Below are 15335 nucleotides of genomic sequence, written 5' to 3'. Positions count from 1 at the left end.
AAAAAAAAAAAAAAAAAAATCCACCGTTGTGCTTAAGGATAGCCGATTTTCAAGAGTCACCTTTGATTTCCGTTACTCCTAATGTTCTGGACAGAGCCAGATTTAATGCTTTCCCTTGGCTTCTCAATAAATAAATAAATAAATTCTGGCAAGCAAAATAACCAAAAAACAAAACAAAAACAAACAAACAAAAAAAGGCACTCCAGTCATCAGAGCATATTCTAGATTGTACCTGACCTCCTTCAGGGATGGAAACTTGGCTGTCTGTCTGTGCTACCTGGAGGCAATTAAATAAAGCCTGCAGAGATCACTGACCACGCTTAAAAAAAGTGTCGTGCTTCTAGAATGTTTTGGGCTGAGTCATTCCTGGCTTGAGAGGAGCTCGGGTCCCAATGGGGTTAACGTAATTCATGGAGAATATGAGAGATGCTTCCCGCTGTGCAAGCCATGGTGACTGGAAAAGGTCATTGTGAAATAGTAGCCTTTTTATTTGAAAAAATATATGTGTTTGTAACTGAAATAAAATCCCTGTCGGCATCTTATTGTACATGAGTTAAAAAAATGACAAAAGAAGTCATTTCTCTATCTTGGTTGGATTTGGGGAACTTCTTGGAAAAACAGTGTCCAAGTTTTATCCTCCTTGTTGCTTGCTTTGTTATATCACCTCGTATGTTATTATATCACCTCGTACATTATTTGGGCATTATTCTGGCATTTATTTCTTACATGAGTAAAGAATTCCAGGAGCCTTCCAAGTCTTCTTCAGGATTTTCTCCTCAATACAAAAACACACAGATTTTGTACTGACTTAGTAATAAAGATTAAGAGTTCATTCAAATCGGGGACGTGTTGTGGCAGCATCAGGGCAAAGCCTGGTCTGGCCTTTTTTTCTTATGTCTTTCTCCCATCATTTGACTTACATAGTTTTGTCTCGCCTCAAATGAAAGACAAGGTGGAAGGAAATTTCAGAGAACCGCTAGAGGCCACTAGAAGTCTAAAATAATGGGCTCAGTGTTGGGATAAAACGAGAAAGCAATACATTTTTTTTTTCTGGAAGAAAAATGCAGTTCTTCACTGATAACTGATATTAAGCCCGACACTTGCTTTGCTTGTTGCTTTTTCACAGACTACATAAAGTCAGAATATACCAGAATATTACTTCTGCAATTTCAGTGATTTTTGCAGAGCAAGTGCACCCACCTGGGGAGCAGAGAATCTCTGCTATAAAAGGACCTAAAGGATACTTTGAAAGCAGCCCAAAAGTCATCCTCTTGGCTAAAATTATTACTTGATTTTACCTTTAGCTTTGATTTTCTTTCTCCAAAGTGACCCTGCCTTTAACCTTCTTGAGACTAAATGAACAAAGATTATTTTTAAGAACTTAATTAATCAAATGTGGTATGTAAAATGCAATCTTATCTGGTACATACCATCTCTCCATCCTGGTTATTGCATTTTTAAGATACCAGTCACTCGGATATGCAATCATCTCACAGGAAACAGATTTTGCATAATAACAGTGAATACTGAAAAACCCTTGGCTTAAATGGAGAAACAGCAACAGCCAATTAGTTCGTGCCTAGCAGTTTAGCAGCAATTACACACGGGCAGACCAGCAGTGAAACTGTAAACATGGGCATTCTAAGGCAGGTTGCCAAATTGAAGGGGACAGATTTTGTTTACCTCGGAAGCCAAAGAAACTGGCCACCAAATGCAGGGAGCAAGAGCAGGTATATTCAAGAGCCCCTTAGGATGATGCTACCAAATTGTGAGACATACAGGTTTGCTTTTCCAGACTGCAAAGACTGAAACATCTGGAACCACTTGATTTTTTTTTTTTTTTTTTTTTTTGTCCCCATTGCTTCCTCTTTTACAACTATATAACCCTAAAATTTAAGGAGATCGAGCATTAAAAAATCGCGAGCACATATTTGTGCCATGCAAAAGGTGATCTGTAACTTGTGAGAGCTGCAAAAACAACCAAGTGAAGCTGTCAAATCAGTCAGTGGCATCAGGCATCAGCCTGAGTTCAGCAGTATTAAAAACAGCTCTGCATTCAAGCCTGTTCATGCCCCAAGTCCCTCAGTGACTACAGCTTATGAACAACACCATTGTGGATTTATTTGGCATGATGTTTGAGAATACATCATTGAAGCTGATATTTTCAAAAAGAGCTGAAGTTGTTAGCTGCAAATCCCCTGTAAAAATCTCCGTGATAGATCTCTCTGAAAATCCCAGCCATTAACACTTTGAGTCTTTTCTTTCCCATGATTTCAAGAAATGATTTCACATTCCTATTATGGGGCTTCCAAAGTGGGCGTTTGGGAGAAGGATGCATTTGTTTCTCTCATTCGTTTAGCTAATAGGCAAAAAGCTGAAAAACCTCCATGTAAATTTTTGCCCCAAAATGTGTTGTTTCAATGTACAGGACCTCTTGTAGCAGCAGCGTGCTGCTTGCTCCGGTTTTCTCTCCTTCCTGGCAGGACGTGCAGTGTAGGAGTGCTTTGCTGACTTAAAGGACTCTAGCTTCCCAAAAGCGTGGGCCAAGGGATCCTGACGCTTTGTGTGTCGCCAGCCAGATCTTCCTAGAAACCATGTTAACAATATTCTTAAAATCCTGATCCAGATAACCAAAGGCACTGATTATCTAAGCTGAATCCACTCTGATATGCTCATGAGCACCGTTCCAAGAGCACAAGTCAGCTTTCCCGTGCACGTGCATCCCTAACACAGGCTGCGAGTTGCCAGGTAATATTCATGGGGTTAAATAATCACTTTTGGCTCCCAGCTCTTCTAATTTGTTAAGAGGAGCAGTAGGTTTGGAACTGCAGTTTCTATAAGCTTTACTTACGTAAGAAACCCCACTGACTGCTTGGTGTAATTCAGCCAGAGAACTTCATGTGAGCTACGCAACCAGCATATTTATGCTCCAGGCTGAAAATTAGCATTGGGCAAGCCTCAAAGAACTTTATTTGAATAACCAGAAGTTTGGAACTTCTCTCTTGAAGCTGTAAATCTGCCTGGGAAATCTCAGGAGAAAGGCTGCGTCAGCTTTATCAAACTCCCAGCAGCCAAGTGCCAGGAATTTCATTAAGGACAGGTTTTTGCAAGGTCAGGGGCAAGATAGTTGACTCTGGAACAGAGGGTCAGGTTCATTCTCAAATTTGTATAGCACTAGCTTTACTGGAGTGCATCTTAGAGCATTTTAGATAAGCAGATGACCTATTTTGTAGAAACATCTTTAAAGCTCATGCCGCTGTGAAAGACAACCAATTGATAAGGTGGGGATGGACAGAAAGAACTGTGGTTCGAGGACAGCATTATGGCAAAAGAAACAAGATTAATCTACTTAGAATCAAATAAAAATCTTATCTTGGTTACTTGGTTATTGTTAAGCAAAAAAAAAAAAGGATGAAAAAGAATGAGAAATTGTTTTAAAATATATTTAATATTATGAAATATATTACCTTTATATCATTAAAATCCTTGCTAAACCCTAACATGAATAATAATAAAAGGTTTTAAAAAACTTTTCTTTAATCACACAGTATTCTCTTTGCTTTATTCTAGCGCAGAAAATAAACAAGAGTCATCATAAATAAAACACTGACATGGAGTAAAGACAAAACCAGGCCAGACAGTTTGCTCAAAGTTAGTGAAGTCCATCTGGCTGGCTCAGGACTCCCTGAGTAAGGTAGACATTCTCCCACACGCCTCATGGTGGTTGGGCCTCTCGCAAGAAAATCTGAAATACAGGCTGCCTTTCTCATTTTAAAAAGGGTTTTATATCTACAGATCACTTTCCGTGTGAGGTAGGAACCAGTTTATAGGGATTACATTATCTGGGCCTGGCCCCCTTGTTGCTGCCCCTCTATTTCATAAGCACAAGACAGGCTTTAAGTGCAAAGTAAAGCCCTTGCTGTTTGGGAAAGTGAGCTAACCGTGGCAGTCCACTTTCAGCTGCTTGTAAGTGCATTTGTCATGATTATAACCTTGAAAGCGTAAGAGGCACAAAGACCTAGGTGTAACTTTCTCAAAGGGTGCCTTCAAATAACGTGGGGCCTGAACACTGGAAGAAAACAGTGTCCTAACAGTGTCTAGGTGTCCTAACACATAAACTGAACCTGGCCCACAGTAAATTCTTAGCTGAAAATAGCAGCAACTTAAAAGTGCAGAAATGAAAAACTTCATCAATAAATTAAACAGATTTGCTGCATCTACCTATTCTCCTAACTGTCCCAAGTTCTTTTCCTTTTTTAAAACGGATGTGGAAAAAGCAGAATACCCCTCTTTTGAAAGCAATACTAAACCTTCAGGAATTTCTTTCTGAGACAAGGTATCTTGTTTTTATGAAATTCAAATGATAAGAAACACTTTTCACTATGAAAAAAAGACTGGAAAGGCCTGAAAATAAGACAAGCTCCCTCTCCCCAGCAGAGTCTTAAACTTAGGCTTTTCCTTCCATAGGTCGACTTGTAATTCAAGGCTTGAGGTGATCAAAAAAAAAATGCTGAACATCCCATTCGTGTAGTTTCCAATTCCTGCAGATCTTACACTGTGGAAAGGATGAGGAAGGACCCAACTCTGGGTAGAAGGGGAGGCAGGGTGCTTCAGGGAGGCTTGCAGCTCTAGCAGATTCAGTAGGAGGGGGCTTGCAGCTTCGCTTAGGTCTCATGTGGGTTCCTGCAAGTCCCACGTTGGGTGCCTAAGCAGGCTGGTGGCCAAAGACAGCAGAAGAAGCTGCTCCTGGGATTGATGTTTTGGTTCCTCATATTGAAGGCCTAGGTTTTTGGGGACCCTCCCTCCAGGCCTACGGGACATCATGCACAGAGGTAGGAAGAAAAGTGCTTAAGGACAGCATTCACCCCGAAGGTCTCATCTAGGTTGTTCTTTAACATGAAGTTACTCTTCAGCCTCGTAAGATGGAATCATATTTGTTCACGGCAGAGATGAGTCCCTCTGTGAAGCACGATTGTTTATCACCATTTACTTTCTTTGAAGCAAAATGGTTTCTGTCGGCGGGCCTGCCCTCAGAAGTGCATGTTATTTCTTGATTTGAAGAAAAAGGTTGTTTCCAGTTTATTTATTAGGAATATTTATTTTTCCTTTAGCACAAATTTAAATGCTGGCTTGGGGGGTTTCTTTTGTTAAAATTTCTTTCTAGTGAGGTTATTTGCAAGGATACACCCTTACTACAACCAATTTTGGGTAGAGCTAGTGTTTCAGCATCTGAGGCACATTGTAGGCTGAACAAAATCAGTCTAGAAGGGCATTGGTACAGAGGTAGCAATATAGTGTTGCACTTCCACAGTAGGATCTTCAAGTAATTTGAACTTCATAAAATCCACCAAGTTCTATTAAAAACGTGCTTCATAACTAGTGTATCAAACTTTTCTCTCTTCCCTTCCAACTTATGGCAAGCATGGCAATCATCCTTTTCCTCAGGCAAGATCTACCCTCAGTCCTAGCCAGGCTGGCTCTTGGCCATCAAGATATCTAGAGCAGGGTAGACAAGGCTCTCAGTCATAGCGTGGAACGTGCCCAGGGTCTTGCTGCAGTCTGCACAGATGATCTCCTCTAACAAGAAGAATAATCAAGAGTTCACATGGCTAGAAACAAAATCATGACAGCAGTTGCTTCACTGGAGGAAGAAGGTTTGGCTTCCATTTGGCATCTTCACACCTCAGCCATGGCTGAAGAAAAACATCTTCCTTTTTCTCTTTTTCCTGGATTGTGGTTGTACTTACAAAGCAGGTAGATTGCTAGCTTTTACATATTTGGTGTCCAATGGCATCTGTTCATCGCTTCCAATAAATGAGACTGTTTCAAAGCTTGGAGATGAGGCAGGGCATCTGATGTTTAGTATAAATTCACAAGGGATTGGGATGTTTGACAGTGAAGTTAGCACTTGCTGTGGACAAAGGCTGCTTTCACCAAAACTACATAGGAACATATATACATTAAAAATCTAACTTCTCTGAATTATGGACAAACATGAGTTACACATAGCCTATGTAGCTTAATCCATTTTTGACTTTGGAATCAGATGCCAGTTTTTGAGGTAATCCAGTCACGGAAGTAAGTCACTCGTGTATAAACTCCAGGTTTATTTGGTTTGGCACATTCGTCTCCCCAGCTCACTATTCCTACAAGGTACCACATCAATCTAGAATCTGGAGTAACCAGCGGTCCCCCAGAGTCCCCCTACAAAATGAGGAGAAAAAAAAAAACGGTAATTAATCAGAAGGTAAAATATGGTTCTCTCCACAGATGAGAAGTTGTGTCCTGTAAGAGGCAAAAGCAAGGAGTGTTTCAAGAGCTGCCATCTGTGCAGAATCCAGGCCATTTCTGAAATTGAAATCAGAAGCCAGGGGCCATTTCCTATTTGCCATGGAGTCTCCTGCCCTGTCCCTATGGTTTTAAAATATCTACTCTCAATTAAAAAAAAAAAAAAAAAAAAAAAGAGAGATAGTTTCTCTTTTGTGAAGCATTGCTCTGTATCTGCCCGTTCTGCCTCCTTATACAAGTTAACAAAGGAAAACACAAATATATACAGCAATCTAAGCCAACAGGAAACCTTTTCTTGGCAGGGAGGCCGGGAACAAGGGGTTAGATCTCCTGCATGCGTCCTGAGAAGTGTTTCACTTTGGACATGAATCTATGGGACTGAGATTCTGAAAATGATTGTTTCAGTGTGTATTTATGAATACATTCATTACAACTCTGACTATTATCAGAAATTACCTTTTTGAAATTGTTAGGTAATCATTTTTATTGGAAAAGGTGTGTCTCTTTGCAACATTTGCAAATCTGAATCACACAGATATCCCAACCATTCAATTTACACCTAATGTCTTATAATTATTCATTATTTCGGGCAGTTCTGCTTGTGCTGAAATGGGTTTGTTTCCAAATATTGTCTTATAACAGAGATGTCTGTTATGAGGTGCTCAGTGCAGCATTTTATTTCAGTGCATGGTTGTACCTTTTTTTGCTAGCATCTGAATTGCTACTTTCTTCTTCCTTCCCAGATGGATATTGCCTGTTCCAGGCTACTTGAGACATTTAGCTTTCTCTCACATTTAATATTTCAGCATTTACTATTTCTGACAGTGTCACGCTGCTTTGAAGAAGGGAGGCCAAGAACCAGTTAGGCTCAAACCTGACAAAGGTACGATGCAAAGTAATTAGTTTAGTCTGGGCCAGCTCACAACTTCATAAATCACTTCTATACACATTTTGCTTCTAAGTAATTACCATGGCAGTCCCTGCAGAATTTGCTGAGTTGAAGGCACACACACACTGGAAGAGCGTATGGATTTCCCACAAGGTATTATGAGAAATAAATGGGCTTGTATCAGCTATTTTGAATTACAAACTGAGAATTTCATTTCATGCTATCAAAATCTTAAATCTTGATTACTATACTTAGTAATTTAATACTCTTTCTAAGTTTTTTTTTTATGTGCTAACTGATGTGTAACAAGTGTTATTTTGCTTCAGGTTGTAATTCCTGTTTGAACAGAGCCTACTTAAAGGGTGAAGAGAATGTCAGTTAATATCTGATGAACCAAATCCTGAACAAGCGTTAAAAGGATTTTCCTTTCTAATTTTCAGCTAGTTACCTGACAAGCATCTACTCCTCCTTCCAGGTATCCAGCACACAGCATCCTGGGTGTTATGTCACCATCATACACTTCCTTTCGGTTGCAAGTGTTTGAGTCTATAAGTTTCACTGTTGCTTCCTGCAGAACGTTAGGAGTTGGACCTGAAGGGAAAGAAGGGTTTGGGCATTTATCAATATATTTATTTGCAGTAATTAAGAGACATGAAGAACATTCAATGTTCTCTTACAGAAGACCAGCTTGTTGCTTGTTGCTGTCTGTAGGTTGGCCTCTCACTGCAAAGGTACATGCTTATCTTCTCACTTAGGAATTGTACCATTAGGAGGGCATTGACAGTCCTACAGATGCACACAGTGCCTGAAGTGTAACACCACATATTATGTAGAGTTTTATATCGTATCATAGGACACAAATTACATAGTGATTTGGACGTATGACTCGATATCTTGGTTCCACATGAACCTAAATCTACACCCATCTTGGCCTGGTAAGCGTAGGAGCTTTGGCAAGCTGCTATCTGCATCTCACCATGTACATTTTCTTGAAACCCCAAAGAATTGCCTGTGGCTCTCTGGCTAGCACTGGAAGGACCACGTAAACATACTCACACTTAGACTACCCATCTCAGTAATTTACATTATAAAGTAGAAAAGCTGGAAGAAGAGGACAGTCTTCTTACTATTTTCGGCTTTAGTGTTGTAGCGCTGTCTTTTTCCAGTATAATTTTAAAGGAAGAGACTGCTGCTCATGATTAAACAAATTATTACTTATATACCAAGAATTAGCCTCATTGCCATACACTGTATGGCTACACACGTGGTATCAATTCAGTGTTAGAGCTATTCTGCGTGGTTGTGTGTTAGACTTGGGACTCACCGTCATTGGTAAGTGCTCCCCAGCCTGTGATGACAGCATAAATATTATATGGAAAAGTCTGGGATGGTTCAGGCAGACAAACACGGTGTACGTTACTTGTAAACTCAACTTGTTTGGAGAGCTTCACAAGCGCAATGTCATAATCGTGTTCTGGGTAGCGGTACTTCTCGTGAATAATGATGGTCTTGACTGATCGCTTCATGCTTGGTGGCTTCAAAAGAGCTCCAAAAGTAGCAGTCCACTTGTGAGGGTGACTCATGCTGAAACAGTTAAGAGTGCTGTAAGTATTTAGCTGTAAAATAACATGTAAAGACAAATATTTAAGTCTAAAATGGGTCAGATACCTTCATCTTAAAATTCCTTTGACCCTGCTCCTTACTTGAGTCTCAAGGCATTTGTCACTTCCCATAACGTGGTGCTCCCTTCTCTCCTCAACCACAGTCTCGCGTTCCCTCCCTTCCCTGATCTAGCCAACATGCAGCTACAAGGTGTATCAAACCAAGTGCTCTCCTGCTAGAAGACTTCTCATCTCCTTTTTTCTTTCTGCATGTTAAATAGCCTAACAAACTGTTTGATCTAAAGTGCCCTGCAGTTTCATGGTTTTCATATCTGGAAGAAGAAAATACTGGGAATACCTAGCGGAATGGAGGGCTGGGAGTGTGGGACTATCGCTTTGGGTACCAGCTTGCAGCTCCAGCATCCTCGTTGTACCACAAAAGAGCACTTTTTGGAAGAGCTTTTTGGAAGCTCTTTGGGGAACAGGAAACAAGCCCTCTGCCATTCAGCCACATTATCTTTTATTTTGCCACATATGCCAAAAAGACTATTTATTCTCACCTGTGTCACTGTCAGGTCTGCTCCGGAGTCAGGCTATGACTCACGAAACATAAAAGTGATAGGTCCACCCAACCCTGACTTCTCTAGAACAGAGAATTCTTCTGATGGGAAGGGTCAGGGAGGTGGTACGGATTTGGAAAGCAACACATCTTGAACGCACGTTGTGCTGCAGAGTCTCTCTAAGCTGGGAACTTACTCTCTGAAGCAGTGAGCTGCAGACACAAGCCATGTGTTGCTGATGAGCGTTGCACCACAGCGGTGGATGTTGTTGTACTGTAAACTCGCCTGCCAGGGCCAGTCCCCTGTCTCTGCGGACGTCAATCCACCGACTATTCGCAAGGACGACGGTTTTCCTGTTGACCTGACTGATCTGTTCTGCCGTAACCCACAGACTGTCGGAAAGGAGGAAGAGTGTATTAGTTATATTGTCCGCTGTGCCTGCGCCCCTTGGAAGACACGTTTACTAAGTGGAGGAATATGTAAAATCCCACAGCACCCAGGTTCCCTAACAATAAAATATCAATGATAAAACATCCCATCTGCTCAGACCCCAAATCAGAGATGTTTATGCACAACCCTTTCTGATAAAAACCCAAATGAGGTAAGCCATGATGGTCAACCACTTCAGGTTTAGCTTGAACAGCCTAACTGAGGAATCAAAACCCCTGACTGTACTTCCTGGCCAATTCCCGAATACAGGGGTTGCCCAGCTGAATATCCCAGGTGATTCAGCATTGGAATAAAACATGAGCAAAGGCAGTCTCGGAGAAGGGAATGCTCCAAGCCCTGTGTTTTTTACAGAGCATGCATGCAGATCCCTTTGGCAAGGTATCACTTGGAGTTTGGTAAATGTGTATTGCACAAATGGGAGGTTCCAAGCAGTCACTAAGAGCTACTTCAGGCAAAGAGTCTGTCACACTAAGCCAGTGGTGGATAAGGGCATGGATACTTCCAGCAAGGTGTATATCCATGGATACTTCCAGCAAGGTGTATATCTAAGAGGAAAAGCTCATGGATACTCTCCAAACTTCCCATGTAAAAGGAAAAATAATTCATGAGTGCCTGCATGAGCATGTTTACTTTCTTCAAGCTATGGACGATCAATAACTGGTCTTAGGGCCGTAATCCTTTTGGTCAGTGGAGTGGTCAATGATTGAAATCCAGGGAAAGACTCCTGGTTCCTTCAGAGTCCCAGAACAGCATCACCCAAAACTGGCCTCCATTCTTGCCATGACTTGACAGCTTGCAACTAAGGAAGTCCAGAGCCGCAAGCAACTCATCTGTAAGCAAAGTTGGCTTTTTAGGACTGCTAGATCTTCACACAAGCTGACTCCTTCCCCAAAGGCTCAGAAATGTCTTTACAAGCATCTACCTCCACTGTACTCCTTCCTTCAGGAATGCCTTGAACCAGCAACTGGAAGTTCATACTGCCTTATATTTCTGTAGGAAACCCTTTTGTGCTCACAATGATGCCAAAATCCAGAACATTCACATTGTAGTCACAGACTGATGTCAATTCCATACGTTCTTCCTTATGCTCATACCCACTACACACAAAAGAAAATGACAAATTCCCAGTTTTTAATAGCACCCTTAAAGCTGGTATTGCTCTGTTCATGCCCAACCCTACTCACTTTTGGGGCATTTAGGCTTTGCAGGCTGTGTTCAGGACCTAAACGGGGCTGCCAGCAGAGATAAATGGTTACCCTACAGCGTGCAAGACACATGGCTGAACCTGCCTGTGCCGCTGGTGCCGAATTTCAATACTTCACACCAGGCAGATGGATTAGGCGTCAGCCCTGCAAAGGCAGGATTAGGCTTGACTAAGTGCCCTATTTAATTCCATGCTTTAAGCTATTTTTAATAGTGATTGCTTCTAACTATAACTTGCTAAAGCTGAAAATGTACTTAAATTCCTGATAAGGGCCTACCTGCCTTGAGAATACTATTTATAGTGCAGCCTAGTGTTAAAGCCATCAGCCAGACCATCAAAGTCCTTTTATTTATTAGAAATCCTCCATACTTGCTTGGTTTTCCTACATATGCCTATAAGGTGCTTGAAAAGTCTTTGCTTTCATGCAGAAACAGGACCAAGGCTCTGCACGCACAAAGGAAGGCACCTCAAAGTGGACAACCTCCAAGGAAGCTCCAGGGCGCTCAAAGACCTTCTGAGAAGGGATCTTTAGTGACGCTACTTCCAAGTTGGGTGCTCACCAGCACCTAGAGCATGGCCTCTATGAGGTGCCCAGGAGGTCCGACACCAGGCTTGGGCATGCCCAAGCAGGGCTTCCAAGCACACTGTGCATCTGGGTCATGCTTATTAGCTAAGAGGAAAAGAAAAGGGTCCAGAAAACTGCTCAAGACTCAATGTTAATTAAAGCAACAGGAGAACTGGCATACTTAAAACAGCTGCCACTTACTGTCATTGAAGAGGGCTTCTGCTCTCTTCTTCTCCATATCTGAAAAAAAAAAAAAAAGAGGTGTTGAGACCAGGACACACAGACTAAGCTACTCACTGCATGGTCCTCCCAGGTTTCGAGCAGGGACCCAGCAAGAGGCAGGGCAGAGACCTCCAGAGATGCTCCTGCAGCTCCTACACACTCATGCTCTCATGTTTGCCATCATGCTTCTCTCCAAGGTGTGATCTGCCCTTCTCTGACTGGTCAGCATCCTCTGACTGCCCAGGGAACATGGCCAGAACAAGCCTACTCCCGAAGACTTCTTAAGGAGAATTTTTTTTTTTTTTTTGTGATGGAAAATTTTGAAGCTCCTTGTTGCACACAAGCAATCAGCCGGCCACATTTTACAGCAGGACCTGGTGCCTACTGGTGCAGCCTTCCAGACCAGAAGCCACCAACTTTGCTGGAGCCCATTTACAACAGCAGTGGCTCTCTCTTCTCCTACCTTACTGAAGAGCAGATTGCCTGGCACACTGTGAATACTAAGAGAAACAACTAAGAGCAATTTATTGCCTACCATAGCAATAATTCTCTCCTCTAACTTGCACACCCGTGTGTTAACAGACAATACCATAAATTTCCAACCAACAGAAAGGAGCATTGGCTCAAGAGATCAGTCTATGCCTTTCTTCCCCCATGTTATTTTCACTACAGCCACTCTTCTAGACGCCAGCAGTCAAGAAGAGGTAGTACACATCCAATATCCTTTCTAAATTATCCAGGTTTTTATCCAATATCCTTTCTAAATTATCCAGGTTTTCCCGTACAGCACTCATGGCTTCTTGTTTCATGTCTGGATAATCCTTAGCAGATCCTTGAGTGAGGGCAGCACAAGCATGCTGCTTACTGCTTCATTTTGGAAGAATCAAAGACGACTTATTTGAAAATATATATAGTGATTCCAGCTTATTTACCAGAAACAGGAAAAGTTAACATAATAAAGACAGAGAAGGTTTATGGGTGGCCAAGCAAAAACTCGCGAGCTTCCCTTCCAGTAAAACTACTCACTTGTGCTTTGTCAGTGCCTGTAAAACACGAAGGAGAAAAACCCAGGATAGGATATAGGAATGTGGGTTATATTCCATGAATTTCCATGGATGATGTGGGTGCTTGTTGCCAGGATGCCCTAGTTCAAGGCGCAATAATTTTGGATAGTGAAACCAGCAGAAGGATTCAGCACTGCTGTAAACAGTGTAACAGCAGTGTAAACTGTAAACCATAAACAGCAGTGCTTGATTAGTCACAAAGTGCAAAAAAAAAAAAAAAAAAGGGTGATGAGCTCTGCGCTTTTTTTGGCATCTTCACCTAAATATTTATATTAACAAGACAAGATTTGGAAAAAATTGACCCTGGCTTTTTATTTCAGATACAATAAGCATCCAGGATCTGCTGGAAATTAAACCTGCACTGAGAATTAACTCCGTATTTGGGTCATTCTAATATTGCCTGTCTGGAAACTGGTAAGAAACCAAGCAATGCAATCAACAGTGAGCACGCACCTTTTGCCTTCAAGTGCAATATCGATAACAATATTTTTTCAGCCCCTCTCTGGGTGGAGAAGGCCTTTACCTCGTAATACCTAATTATAAAGCCTGCAGTCAATTATTAACACTTACACAGCGTTGCAAAACTAATCAAGAAGACAAAAGAAGCAAGCAACCCGTTCAAGTGCGAGGCTGGAAGCAATTCAATCAGCACGTTCCCACTGCACTGCATCTCTCGGTGAGTCACGCCGCTGGGCTGCGAGGCATCTCTCTCTACAGCTCTATTCACGGGCTTGCCAACCACCTTGAGAAACCAACCCCACACAGGCCAAATTCTGCTCTGAGATATATCCACCGTCGCCAGCTAGACTGCCTCTCACAAGTGTGAAGGAAAGAGCTTATCGAGACACACACATCACCTGGCTCAAGTGGGATGCCTATACAACTCTGGTTTCGTTTCCTATTTCTATTATTTTCATGTGCTTTATTTTTGTGTTGCAAACCTTGCCTTGAAGCAATCGCTTCCAAGGCACGAGAGGCAATTTTGCTGCTCTGCTCATTTACTAGTTGCCCTACTTGCCAAGAAAAAGCATCAATTAGTCCCAATTAAAATGTCATATCTTGTCCCAGCCACACAGGGCTGCAAACATAGTTGTTGGGCTGCATTTAGGAAAAGAGCGTTCAGGCTTCCATTGTAAACAAGAACAAGTTTAACTTGAACACGTGTTGCCTATCCATAAAAGGGAACTGCCTATTAAGTTAAAGCTTGCCTAAGTTGAAGGCAAAAAAATATTTAAAAACCACAAAAATCTGCTTGGGGTTTCTGTCTTTCACAGAAGGGCTTCATTCTCCATCTGCACAATCAATTTTGTTAATAGCTACTTTGCACAGTTCCTAAACTAAATGACCTTAAGATACTACTTAAATTATTGTTCTCCACTACCTGTGGATGAGTATGTTGATTTGTCCAGTTACTATTTAAGATAAAGTTGATCTCTCCATTTTACTGTATGAAAGTATCTATCAACTGCAGTGGGTATGAAAGTATCTATCAGCTGCAGCGGGAATGCGACCACTCCTCTCCAAGAGCTTCACAGATACCTGCAGAAAAACGTGCTCATTGTAGTGTCTCCACATGACATCTGGGTCACAGCATCTGAAGAATTCATCTTGTACCTATTGCCACATTTCCTTTTAATCACAGACACCACTGCTTATATAAAAAGGAAATTAACTGGCAGAACTCAAAGCACCAGAAACAGTTTCCTACGGTTTTCTATATGTCAAATGGCACAGCTAATTTCAAGGGTAAACGGAGTGGTGCATGTCCAAGTTCCCACGTCTTAAGTGAGTTGTTTTCTTCCACGGAAGCAAGGCGGTTTATACTATCATAAATAGGGTACAGAGGGAAGAGCAGATTGTAATATAAAAACTTACAAAGAAAAATACATACTTTAATAACACCACTAACACTGGTACCACTTTCTTTTGGACATGAATTGGAAGCCAGGTTATTAGAACTGCATCTTTATTTATTTCTCTTAGATAAGAGAAGGCCCATCATATGTGACAGGCAACAGATATAGAATCACCAAATCATAGAATGATTATGGTTGGAAAAGAGCTTCAAAATCATTGAGTCCAAACATAAACCCATCACCACCCTGCCTGCTAAACCATGTCCCTAAGTGCCTCATCTACACGTTTTTTGAACATTGCCAGGGATGGTGACTCCGCCACTATTCTGGGCAGCCTGTTCCAATGCTTCACCACTCTTCCTGTGCAGAAACTTTTCCCAATATCATGAAACACCTCCCCACTGACCAACTGCTCCTGCCTCCACTCCTGGAAGAGGAATTGCCTCCCTGGGGTGAAGCAGCCCTTGTGGAAGCAGCAAAATGAGGCTTGGGTGTGGGTGATGCAATTGTCATTCCTTAACCGGGGGAGAGTGACCTGCTGGAGACAAGACAAAGGCTTTGCACCTCCAATTAGCTCTGTCACCATGCCCTTCTCTCACTACTCATGTCCTCACAGGAGCTGTCCTCACATCACCG

The 15335-nt window shown here is 41.8% G+C and overlaps 1 protein-coding gene across 1 annotated transcript in view; it reads right to left on the bottom strand.

Moving 5' to 3' along the window:
* Positions 1–6042: 6042 nt before the first annotated feature.
* Positions 6043–15335, bottom strand: part of LOC112950589 (transmembrane protease serine 11E-like) — a 31324-nt gene continuing 22031 nt past the window's right edge. Inside the window, exons 6-10 of the mRNA XM_026043169.1 lie at positions 11759–11797; positions 9535–9730; positions 8502–8761; positions 7626–7768; positions 6043–6204 (exon numbers count right to left, since the gene is read on the bottom strand). Coding sequence (XP_025898954.1) covers positions 6043–6204; positions 7626–7768; positions 8502–8761; positions 9535–9730; positions 11759–11797 — 800 coding nt within the window. The remainder of the gene's footprint in view (positions 6205–7625; positions 7769–8501; positions 8762–9534; positions 9731–11758; positions 11798–15335) is intronic.

This window comes from Nothoprocta perdicaria, unplaced genomic scaffold (genome assembly GCF_003342845.1).
Source record: "Nothoprocta perdicaria isolate Ctin4 unplaced genomic scaffold, notPer1 scaffold_322, whole genome shotgun sequence".
Lineage (NCBI taxonomy): Eukaryota > Metazoa > Chordata > Aves > Tinamiformes > Tinamidae > Nothoprocta > Nothoprocta perdicaria.
This window is presented reverse-complemented; position numbering and strand designations above follow the sequence as displayed.